This window comes from Leucopleurus acutus, assembly GCF_964270905.1.
Source record: "Leucopleurus acutus genome assembly, chromosome: 10".
In the NCBI taxonomy this organism is placed as follows: domain Eukaryota; kingdom Metazoa; phylum Chordata; class Mammalia; order Artiodactyla; family Delphinidae; genus Leucopleurus; species Leucopleurus acutus.
Genome location: NC_139153.1, coordinates 63,713,715 through 63,726,100, shown reverse-complemented (window position 1 = coordinate 63,726,100; position 12,386 = coordinate 63,713,715). Strand labels below are relative to the sequence as shown.

The window sequence follows — 12,386 nt, the reverse complement described above, 5'->3', positions numbered from 1 at the left end:
TTATATACAGGAGTATGTATATGTTAATCCCAGCTTCCTAATGTACCCCTCCCCACACCCCCTTTCCCCTTTGGTAACCATAAATTTGTTTTCTATGTCTGTGGGTCTGTTCTGTTTTGTAAATAAGTTCATTTGTACTTTTTTTTTTTTAGATTTCACATATAAAGTGATATCATACAGTATTTGTCTTTGTCTGACTTACATCAGTTAGTATGATAATCGCTAGGTCCATCCATGTTGCTGCAAATGGCATTACTTCATTATTTTTTATGGCTGAGTAATATTCCACTGTATATATGTACCACATCTTCTTTATCCATTCATCTGTCAATGGACATTTAGGTTGCTTCCATGTCTTGACTATTGTAAATAGTGCTGCAATGAACATTGGGGTGCATGTATCTTTTCAAATTGGAGTATTCTCTGGATATAAGCCCAGGAGTGGGATTGCAGGATCATATGGTGGTTCTATTTTTAGTTTTTTAAGGAACCTCCATACTGTTCTCCATAGTGGTTACAGCAATTTACATTCCCACCAACAAGGTAGGGGGGTTCTTTTTCTCCACACTGAGAGGTGTACTTTGGATATAACAATCTGAAAGTAGGATTCAAACTGAGACCATGAGGGAAAGAAGCCAGTCATAGAAAGATCAGGGAGAATAGCTTTCAGGAAGAGGAGTAAACATGTGCAAATATCCTGGCAGGAAAGAGCTTAGTGTGCATGAAGAAGGCCAGTGTGGTTGCAGTATGGTGAACAGTGTGAAATGAGGTGAGAAAGGGGTGTAGGGACGGCGAGGATACTTACATGCCATGCCATGAAGTTTGGATTCCAGGGAAAATGGGAAGATATAAAAATATGGGGGGAATAATATGAAACCATTGAGAAAGCTGGCTGATGGCTGCTGTGATGAGGCTACCGAGGTCAGAGGAACCATGACGGTGGCCTGGTGCAGAGGAGCTGCAGAGAAGCACTGAGTATGAAAGAGATATTGCAGCCTTGCTTGGGTTTGGATGTGTGCAGAGAAGGAGAGGAGAATCGTGGAAGAGCTCCTGCTCTTTGCCTCGACTGTAGACAAACGTGAAGGAGGCTCAGTGTGGTAGAGGGAAGAGGGTTATGTTTATTTGGATAAGGTAAGTTCAAGATGTGTGTCAGGGAGGCCTTAAACCTGTGTGGCTGGAGCTGGTACAAGAGATCGGGGAATGACTGGTACGTCGATGCTGTGGACATCCGGTATGGAGCTCCCAGGAACAAAATATTGCAGGTCCAATCAAGGAGAATGAAAGTCTGTTGTGCTCAGAGCAGTGTGGTAACATGGAAGCTACAAGAGCACAGTGTTTAAGAGAGTGTGATCGTGGTGATTGTTGCCAAGAAAAAGAGAACGAATAAGGCTAGAGAAGTGTTCATAAGATTTGACTTTGAAACTATATTGCTATTGCTTATGTGTTTATTCTCATCATTTTGATTTTTCTAGCCTTTATTAGCCTATAAAGTCCTTGTGAACCTGAGGCTGTTCTTTTTAGTCTCATATGAAAATTGTGACCTTATATATTGATACATAACATATATGTAATTTTTAATTCATGTTTTCCTAGATGCATCTTTTATTACTTTTTTCTATTTTTTTTTTTACTATTTTCTATTTATTTTTTTATCTTTTTGTACACTCATCTTATTTTCTTCAAGACAACATATTTCTGGATATCACTTTTATAGTTGATCTGTAATTCTGTTTATCTGGGACCTTAAGCCATTAGCAATTACTGTAATTCTTCTTATATTAGGACTAATATCTCCTATCTTATTTTATATTTGCTACTTGAAATGTTTTCTTTTTTGACTTTCCTGCTTTCCTTTGGATATTTTGATATTTACTGGTTTGAAAATTTTACTTTGCTTTTTTGTTACTTTTCATATTTACCTCTAAATTATTAAAGACAATAATTATGTTTATTTTCCTATCAATTTTAAAGCTTACATATATCTTTTTCTAAACTTAAGTACCACAGGATTTTTCACTTTCCTGTTGTTTTTAATCAAGATCGATCTATCTATCTATCTATACATGTGTATGTAGACGTAGTTTGTTAGTATTTTTTGGACCTCTAGATCTGAATTTTATATGGTTATATTTTTCTTGATTTCTTCTTTATTTAGACACATACTTTATTTAGATCCTTATTTCTTACACATGCATAGCTTTTTCCTGGATTTATTTTTCTTCTTGTTGACCTCTTGGTTGTATTCAATAAGGTCTTTTTGTATTGATTCTATTGCCTGTGCTCCTGAGATCATCATTATTTTGCCCTTTCTTTTATTTATTTATTTATTTTTAGTTAAATTTATTTATTTATTTTTTAATAGATCTTTATTGGAGTATAATTGCTTCACAATACTGTGTTAGTCTCTGTTGTACAACAAAGTAAACCAGCCATATGCATATATATATCCCCATATCCCCTGCCTCTTGAGCCTCCCTCCCACCTTCCCTATCCCACCCCTCTAGGTTGTCGCAAAGCACAGAGCTGATTTGCCTGGGCTATGCTACTGCTTCCCACTAGCTATCTATTTTACATTTGGTAATGTATATATGTTGATGCTACTCTCACTTTGCTCCAGCTTCCCCCTCCCCCGCCCTCCATGTCCTCAAGTCCATTCTCTTCTATGTCTAAGGCTTTATTCCTGCCCTGCCACTAGGTTCATCAGTATCATTTTTTAAAATTTTAGATTCCATATATATGCGTTAGCATATGGTATTTGTTTTTCTCTTTTTGACTTACTTTACTCTCTGTGACAGACTGTAGGTCCATCCACCTCATTACAAATAACTCAACTTCATTTCTTTTTATGGTGAGTAATAGTCCATTGTATATATGTGCCACATGTTCTTTATCCATTCATCTGTGGATGGACATTTAGGTTAGTTCCATGTCCTGGCTATTATAAATAGTGCTGCAATGAACATAGTGGTACGTCTCTTTTATTTAAGATTTTTTAAAAAAATTTATTTATTTAATTTATTTATTTTTGGCCGCATTGGGTCTTCATTGCTGCATGCGGGTTTTCTCTAGTTTGGTGAGTGGGGCTACTCTTCGTTTCAGTGCGTGGTCTCCTTGTTGCAGTGGCTTGTCTTGTTGCAGAGCATGGGCTCTAGGCAGGTGGGCTTCAGTATTTGTGGCACGTGACCTGAGTAGTTGTGGCTCGCAGGCTCTAGAGTGCAGGCTCAGTAGTTGTGGTGCACGGGCTTAGTTGCTCTGCAGCATGTGGGATCTTCCCAGACCACGGCTGGAACCCATGTCCCCTGCATTGGTAGGTGGATTCTTAACCACTGCACCACCAGGGAAGCCCACATGTCTCTTTTAGAATTATTGTTTTCTCAGGGTATACGCCCAGTAGTGGGATTGTTGGGTCATATGGTAGTTCTATTTTTAGTTTTTTAAGGAACCTCCATACTGTTCTCAATAGTGGTTTATCAATTTACATTCCCACCAATAATGAAAAAGGGTTCCTTTTTCACCACACCCTTTCCAGCATTTACTGTTTCTAGATTTTTTGATAATGGCCATCTGACAGGTGTGAGGTGATTGCTCATTGTAGTTTTGATTTGCCTTTCTCTAATAATTAGTGATGTTGAGCATCTTTTCATGTGCTTCTTGGCCAGCTGTATGTCTTCTTTGGTGAAATGTCTATTTAGGCTTTCTGCCCATTTTTTCATTGGATTGTTTGTTTTTCTGATATTGAGCTCCATGAGCTGTTCGTATATTTTGGAGATTAATCCTTTGTCCATTGATTCGTTTGCAAATATTTTCTCCCATTCTGAGTGTTGTCTTTTCATCTGGTTTATGTTTTCCTTTGCTGTGCAAAAGTTTTAAGCTTAATTAGGTCCCATGTGTTTATTTTTGTTTACTATTTTGTTTTCTATTTTGTTTTTATTAATCTAAGAGTTGGGTCCAAAAATATCTTGCTGTGGTTTATGTCAAAGAGTGTTTTTCTTATGTTTTCCTCTAAGAGTTTTATAGTGTCCAGTATTACATTTAGGCCTTTAATCTATTTAGAGTTTATTTTTGTGTATGGTGTTAGGAAGTGTTCTAATTTCATTCTTTCACATATAGCTGTCCAGTTTTCCTAGCACCACTTATTGAAGAGGGTTTCTTTTCTCCATTGTATGTTCTTGCCCCTTTGTCATAAATTAAGTGACTGTATGTGCCTGGGTTTATCTCTGGGCTTTCTATCCTTTACCATTGATCTATATTTCTGTTTTTGTGCCAGTATCATACTGTCTTGATTACTGTAGCTTTGTAATATATTTTGAAGTTGGAGAGCCTGATTCCTTCAGCTCCGTTTTTCTTTCTCAAGATTGATTTGGCTATTTGTGGTCTTTTGTGTTTCCATATGAATTGCAACATTTTGTGTTCTAATTCTGTGAAGAATGCCATTGGTAGTTTGATAAAGATTGCACTAAATCTGTAGATTGGGCTTCCCTGGTGGCGCAGTGGTTGGGAGTCTGCCTGCTGATGCAGGGGACGTGGGTTCGTGCCCCCGTCCGGGAGGATCCCACATGCCGTGGAGCGGCTGGGCCCATGAGCCATGGCCGCTGAGCCTGCGCGTCCGGAGCCTGTGCTCTGCAGGGGAGAGGCCACAGCAGTGAGAGGCCCACGTACCACAGAAAAAAAAAAAAAATCTGTAGATTGCTTTGGGTAGTATAGTCATTTTCACAATATTGATTTGTCCAATCCAAGAACATGGCATATTTCTCCAACTGTTTATGTCATCTTTGATTTCTTTCATCAGTGTTTTATAGTTTTCTGAGTACAAGTCTTTCACCTCCTTAGGCAGGTTTATTCCTAGGTATTTTATTCTTTTTGTTTCAGTGGTAGATGGGATTGTTTCCTTAATTTCTCTTTCTGATTTTTCATTGTTAGTGTATAGGAAGACCAGAGATTTCTGTGCATTAATTTTGTATCCTGCACCTTACCAAATTCATGGATTAGTTCTAATAGTTTTCTGGTGGCATCTTTAGGATTTTCTATGTATAGTATCATGTCTTCTGCAAACAGTGAGAGTTTTATTTCTTCTTTCCCAATTTGTATTCCTTTTATTTGTTTTTCTTCTCTGATTGTTGTGGCTAGGACTTCCAAAACTATGTTGAATAGGAGTGGGGAAAGTGGACATCCTTGTCTTTTCCTGATCTTAGAGGAAATGCTTTCAATTTTTCTCCATTGAATATGTGGTTTAATGTGGGTTTGTCATAAATGGCCTTTATTATTTTGAGGTAGGTTCCCTCTATCCCCATTTTCTGTAGAGATTTTGTCATAAATGGGTGTTGAATTTTGTCGAAAGGTTTTTCTGCATCTACTGAGGTGATCATATGGTTTTATTCCTTATTTTGTTAATATGGTGTATCACATTGATTGATTTGCATATATTGAAGAATCCTTGCATCCCTGGGATAAACCCCACTTGATCATGGTGTATGATCCATTTAATGTGCTGTTGGATTCTGTTTCCTAGTGTTTTGTTGAGGATTTTTGCATCTATGTTCATCAGTGATATTGGTCTATAATTTTTTGTGTGTGATACCTTTTCTGGTTTTGGTATCAGGGTGATGGTGACTTTGTAAAATGAATGTGGGAGAGTTCCTCACTCTGCACTTTTTTGGAAGAGTTTGAGAAGGATGGGTGTTAGCTGTTCTCTAAATGTTTGATAGAATTCACCTGTGAAGCCATCTGGGCCTGGACTTTTGTTTGTTGGAAGATTTTTAATTACAGTTTCAATTTCATTCCTTGTGATATGTCTGTTTATATTTTCTAACCCTTCCTGGTTCAGTCTTGGAAAATTGTACCTTTCCAAAAAATTTTCCATTTCTTCATAGTTGTCCATTTTATTGGCATATAGTTGTTTGTAGTAGTCTCTTATAATTCTTTGTATTTCTGTTGTGTCAGTTGTGATTCCTCCTTTTTCATTTCTAATTTTATTGATTTGCATCCACTCCCTTTTTTTCTTGATGTGTTTGGCTAAGGGTTTATCGATTTTGTTTATCTTCTCAAAGAGCCAGCTTTTAGTTCTATTGATCTTTGCTATTGTTTTCTTCATTTCTATTTCATTTATTTCTGCTCTGTTCCTTATGATTTCTTTCCTTCTACTGAGTTTGGGTTTTCTTTGTTCTTCTTTCTCTAGTTGCTTTAGGGGTGGTGTTAGATTGTTTATCTGAGATTTTTCTTGTTTCTTGAGATGAGATTGAATTGTTATAAACTTCCCTCTTAGAACTGCTTTTGCTGAGTGCCATAGGTTTTGCGTCATTGTGTTTTCATTGTCATTTTGGTTCTATGTATTTTTTAAATTTCTTCTTTAATTTCTTCAGTGATCTCTTACTTATTTAGTATTAGTAGTGCACTGTTTAGCCTCCATGTATTTGTGTTTTTTAGAGTTTTTTTTCCTGTAATTGTTTTCCAGTTTCATAGTGTTGTCATCAGAAAAGATGTTTGATATGATTTCAGTTTTCTTAAATTTTCTATTTTTTATTTTTATTTTATTTATTTATTTATTTGCGGTACGTGGACCTCTCACTGTTGTGGCCTCTCCCATTGCGGGGCACAGGCTCCAGACGTGCAGGCTCAGCGGCCATGGCTCACGGGCCCAGCCGCTCTGCGGCATGTGGGATCCTCCCGGACTGGGGCACGAACCTGCGTCCCCTGCATCGGCAGGCGGACTCTCAACCACTGCACCACCAGAGAAGCCCAGAGGCTTGAGTTTTGACCTCAGATGTGATCTATCCTGAAGAATGTTCTGTGTGCACTTGATAAGAAAGTTTATTCTGCCACTCTCAGGTGGAATGTTATATAAATATCAGTTAAATCTATCTGGTCTATTGTGTTATTTAAAGCTTTGTTTCCTTATTTATGTTCTGTTTGGATAATCTGTCCATTGGTGTAAGTGGGGTGTTAAAGTCCCCTACTATTGTTGTGTTACTGTCGATTTCCCAATTCATGGTTGTTAGCATTTGCCTTATATATTGAGGTGCTCCTATGTTGGGTGTATAAACATTTACAATTGTTATATCTTCTTCCTGAGTTGATCCCTTGAACATTATGTAGTTTCCTTCCTTATCTTTTGTAACAGTCTTTATTTTAAAGTCTATTTTATCTGGTACGAGTATTGCTACTCCAGCTTTCTTTTGATTTCCATTTGCATGGAGTGTCTTTTTACATCCCCTCACTTTTAGTCTGTATGTGTCCCTAGGTATGAAGTGGGTGTCTTGTAGACAACATATATACGGGTCTTGTTTTTGTATCCATTCAGCCAGTCTGTGTCTTTTGGTTGGGGCATTTATGCCATTTACATTCAAGGTTATTGTCGATATGTATGTTTATTACCATTTTCTTAATCGTTTTGGGTTTGTTTTGTGGGTCTTTTTCTTCTCTTATGTTTCCCGCCTAGAGAAGTTTCTTTAGCATTTGTTGTAAAGCTGGTTTGGTGGTGCTGAATTCCCTTACCTTCTGCTTGTCTGAAAAGCTTTTGATTTCTCTGTTGAATCTGAATGAGATCCTTGCTGGGTAGAGTAATCGTGGTTGTAGATTTTTCTCTTTCATCACTTTAAGTATATCCTGCCACTCCCTTTTAGCCTGAAGAGTTTCTGCTAAAAAATCAGCTGATAACCTTATGGGGATTCCTTTGTATGTTATTTTTTGTTTTTCCCTTGCTGCTTTTAATATTTTTACTTTGAATTTAATTTTTGTTTTTCTGATTAATGTGTGTCTTCATGTGTTTCTCATAGGGTTTATCTTGTAGGGAACTCTCTGTGCTTCCTGGGCTTGGGTGACTTTCCTTTTCCATGGGAAAGGATTATAGTGGGAAGTTTTCCACTATAATCTTTTCAAATAATTTCTCAGACCCCTTCTTTTTCTCGTCTTCTTCTGTGACCCCTAAAATTTGAATGTTGGTGTGATTAGTGTTGTCCCAGAGGTCTCTGAGCTTGTCTTCAATTATTTTCATTCACTTTTCTTTATTCTGCTCCTTGGCAGTTATTTCCACCATTTTGTCTTCCAGCTCATTTACTCATTCTTCTGCCTCAGTTATTCTGTTATTGATTCCTTCTAGTATATTTTTCATTTCAGTTATTGTATTTTCATCTCTGTTTGTTTGTTCTTTAGTTCTTCAGACCTTCGTTAAACATTTCTTGTATTTTCCTAATCCATGCTTCCATTCTATTTCCGAGATTCTGGATCATCTGTACTATCATTACTCTGAATTCTTTTTCAGGTAGATTACCAATTTCCTCTTCATTTATTTGGTCTTGTAGGTTTTTGTCTTGCTCCTTCATCTGTGACATATTTTTTGCCTTCTCATTTTTTTTTTTTTTTTTGATGAGTGGGATTGTGTTCCTGTCTTACTTGTTGTTTGGACTGAGGCTTCCAACACTGGAGTTTGTAGGCTGTTGAGTATAGCTGCATCTTAGTGCCAAGATGATGACCTCTGGGAGACATCACTCCAATGAATATTTCTTGGGGTCTGAGGTTCTCTGTTAGTCCAGTGGTTTGGACTCAGAGCTCCCATCACAGGACCTTTGGCCTGACTCCCGGCTTGTGAACCAATATCCCGCAAACTGCGCAGGGCAGCAGCAAAAAAAAAAAAAAAAAAGAACAATAATAAAGTAAAAAATAAAATTAGACTAGGAAACTAACAGATATGTTAGAAAGAATATAAAGATAAAAATATAGATGAAACAACAACCAGAAGGCAAAACAGAACCACAATAGTAAGAAAGAGGAGGAGAAAAAAACCAAAAAGGTGGAAATGGCCTTGGCTGTGGAAGGCGTGTCCTAAGCAAGGGTGGGGTTTGAGCAGTGGATGGGACCTATGCTTAAGACCCACAGGGCTGGCAAAGGCCCTGGGAGGTATGGGGGGTGGGGCTTAGGCTTAATGGAACAGAAGGGGCCCAGGTGTGCCTCCCACCTCTGGTCTCAGAGAGCAGGGGCCCCACCTGGGAGCCCAGCAGGCTTCCCAGGCTCAAGTAGGCAAGGCAAATGCCCTCCGTGACTCTCCTTCTCCTCTGGTCCTGGAAGGTCTCTCCCTCCTGCCTCTCTTGTTCTCCCCCCAGCCTCCATCCTATGCCCCCAGGACCAATGCAGCCTAGAGGGTGACTCTGAATGCTTAGGACATGGCCCAAGAGCCAGGCAGACTTCCCCAGCCTATTGGGCAGGGGAAACTCTGGGTGCACTCCCCCCAGTCCAAGCCCCTGAGGGTCCCTCCACTTGGGAACCCCTCCCCTCTCTCAGCCACCCCTCAGGGGCACCCATCCTGTCTGGCCTCCACTTCTCCTCCCCCCTCAGTCCCCCCACATCCTACCGGTTCATTTGGGGGTTCCTCTCATTTCCTTGGGCATCGAGGTCCCCCACCAGTGTCTGGCATGTACCCTAGTTGTGGGGAGACACGAACTCCACATCTTCCCACACTGCCATCTTGACTCTGCCCTCCCTTCTTTTAAATTATGGTTTTGCTGGATGTAAAATTATAGGTCCCCTCTTTTCAACAGTTTTTGCCCTAGGTTCTTTTTTTTTCAACAACATAACTTGTGAAGTATTTTGTCAGCATGATATTTACTCCTCTGTTACAGAGTGATCATTTACAGAGTGGCACTGTTATCTTTTAGAATTTTATATTTATCTATGATGTTACTGATTTTTCCTATTATGTGTCTAAATGTGCTTTGTTTTTCTCTTATGTATCTCTTTGACCTTTCATCTGAAGTTTTCACTCTTTTTTCCCCCTTACATTTAAGATAGCTTTAGTCATTATTTTTTTTCAAACATTTCTTTCCTCCTAGAACTCTTACTAGACTGATTTTATCACTTTTGCTTCTGTATTCTATAGCTCTTAATCTTTAAATATTTTCTTAATTTATTGTTTCCTAATGCCTCTAAGAAGATTCGTCAATCTGATATTCCAGTTCAAGGATCTGTTCAGTATCTACTATATTCTTCAGTCCCTATGTTCAGTTCTTTATTATAGCTTATGTAGTTCTGTTTTAAAAGTCAGGTTTATTGAGGTATAATTTACCTACTGTAAAATTTTCCTTTTTAGTATACAGTTCTATGAGTTTTGACAAAGCATAGAGTTGTGTAACCTCCACCACATCCAAGATATAAAACTTCCATCAAAAGAAAAAGTTTCCTTGTGCTCCTTTGTAGTCTATTCCTCCCTGCAACCCAAGTGCACTTGCATGTATCCATAGCTAATTTCTTATTTTTTATTGAAATATAGTTGATGTACAATATTATTTCATAATTTTTAATGAAATCAGTTAGCTTAATTGAGAGAGTTTCCTCAGCCATGTTTTGCATCTCCAGTACAAATTTAGAGAAAATATATGGTACGGTCCATCCAGGTTTTTGTTGTTGTTAGTTTTTGTGAGTTTGTCACAAGGAGAGAAGGAAGCAAGATAAATTAAGGTACTATTAAAATGGCTGAGAATATGAAACATGTAATGAGAGAGGCAGTAAAGCCATAATGGAGCTGGGAAGGCTCACTGATTTTGAAGTCTCAGTGAGGCTGAAGAAATGTTGTTTGGAGATATTTGAGAAATGAAGATGGTAGATGAGAAGTAGAGTTCTAAGAGGAGGATGTGAAAATGAAATTTCAAAAGTTTTCCATTTTATTTGTGAAGGTAACATCTAGGAATGGTCCTGGCAGCGGATGATTGAAAAGGAGTGGATAAGAGTATCTTTGGAGTTGAGCGGCTCAAAGAATTGAGGGGATAGAGACTTCTGTGTGAATTTTGAAATTGCCAAAATTACATAAGGAACTATTATGATCCATGAATGAACATCATCAATAAATAAGATAAAACTTCCTAGAAAGCTGATCAATAACAGCAATGAAAAAAACAATAAAGTGATAGTATTTAATGAAATAATTTTCAAAGGGACGGGGGTTTTGTAAAGAAAAGAGGAAGCAATGGTTAGAAAGTCTTAATAGGGAAAAAAAAAGGTGAACATATTTATCCCAGAAGTTGATCTTTTAACATTTTCTTGATTACTTCAGTAGTGTAATTGCTTTTATTTTCATACAGATGCCTACAACTCTTCCAAGAGCAGCTGGTCGAGAAACCAAATATGTGAGTCCCTTCATAATTATACATACTGCTTTTTATTTTATTTTATTTTATTTTTTTGTGGTACACAGGCCTCTCAGTGTTGTGGCCTCTCCCGTTGCGGAGCACAGCTCCAGACTTGCAGGCTCAGCAGCCATGGCTCACGGGCCCAGCTGCTCCGCGGCACGTGGGATCTTCCCGGTCTGGGGCACGAACCCGTGTCCCCTGCATCGGCAGGCGGACTCTCAACAACTGCGCCACCAGGAAAGCCCCATACTGCTTTTGTAATGGGTGCATGTGCATGCTTTGGAGGAAACTCAATTATATAGTCATTTAAATTGAATTAGTTGAATTTTTCATAAATGGAAGGGGTAGGTGGAAAATCACGTTATGTCAGGTAAGTTTATTGAATAAATTCCTTCTTAAGTGAGGTCTCATTTGATTAGTTTGGCTGAATCAAACAGAACTCTAGCACCTGCTTTCTGTCTTTCTAATTATCAAGGCTTAGATGACATTTTCATTTCTGTAATGGTTTATCATGCTTATTATGAAAGAGTCAACTCACATAGCTGAAACATTAAGATTTGTCTGTTTCTAATGGGATTGCCAATTTATTTGATTTGGACTAGTTTGTTGCTTTCTTTCATTTAAATTGTTTTCAAATAAATCGATTTCCACCTATGAGCAAAAATATAGTAATGATGGGTACGTAGGTATAGACTCACACACTTGATTCAATTAATTGTGGAGATCTGGCTCCGAACATCCTAGATGCACACTCACACACACAGCCTCATCCCATTCCTATTCTTTATTTACCTAATAATCCATCATGTGGCCAACTTCTGCTTCTGACCCAACATATTCTAGTATAAGCAAGATTGTCTCATAAGCAAGTGTTTAGCTTTTAGTTTAAAACAAACCAGTAAACTATTCCCTTTAGTTTATACTTCATATTTTCTACTATGTAGTTTTCATCATCATCATCATTCAGAGTCAATAATTAGTAAATATAAATTTTGTGACATATCTTCTTTGTAATTTATACATTTCTGCCTTCTTTAGAACCTCCCTAAGGTAGATAATAAATTGGGTGAAGTTACTGAGCTTCATCACATTCAGAAAATAATGTTTGGAAGGTATGGATAGGAACACTGCTTAGAACATTTTCTAGAAGCCTTCACTGTTATTTTCTGTTATTACTGGAAGTCATTTGGAGTAATACTTAAAAGAGTGGAGGCATTTAGCGGGCTATAGCCAAGTTTTAATCACAGTGTTGCTGCTTGCTAATGAATCCTG

General features: G+C 38.0%; 1 protein-coding gene across 1 annotated transcript in view; it reads left to right on the top strand.

The window, feature by feature from the left end:
* The window catches only part of MLIP (muscular LMNA interacting protein), a gene marked incomplete at both ends in the record, with an annotated part of 289,309 nt that overhangs the window by 173,094 nt on the left and 103,829 nt on the right, over positions 1–12,386 (top strand). Inside the window, one exon of the mRNA XM_082847426.1 lies at positions 11,067–11,111. Coding sequence (XP_082703552.1) covers positions 11,067–11,111 — 45 coding nt within the window. The remainder of the gene's footprint in view (positions 1–11,066; positions 11,112–12,386) is intronic.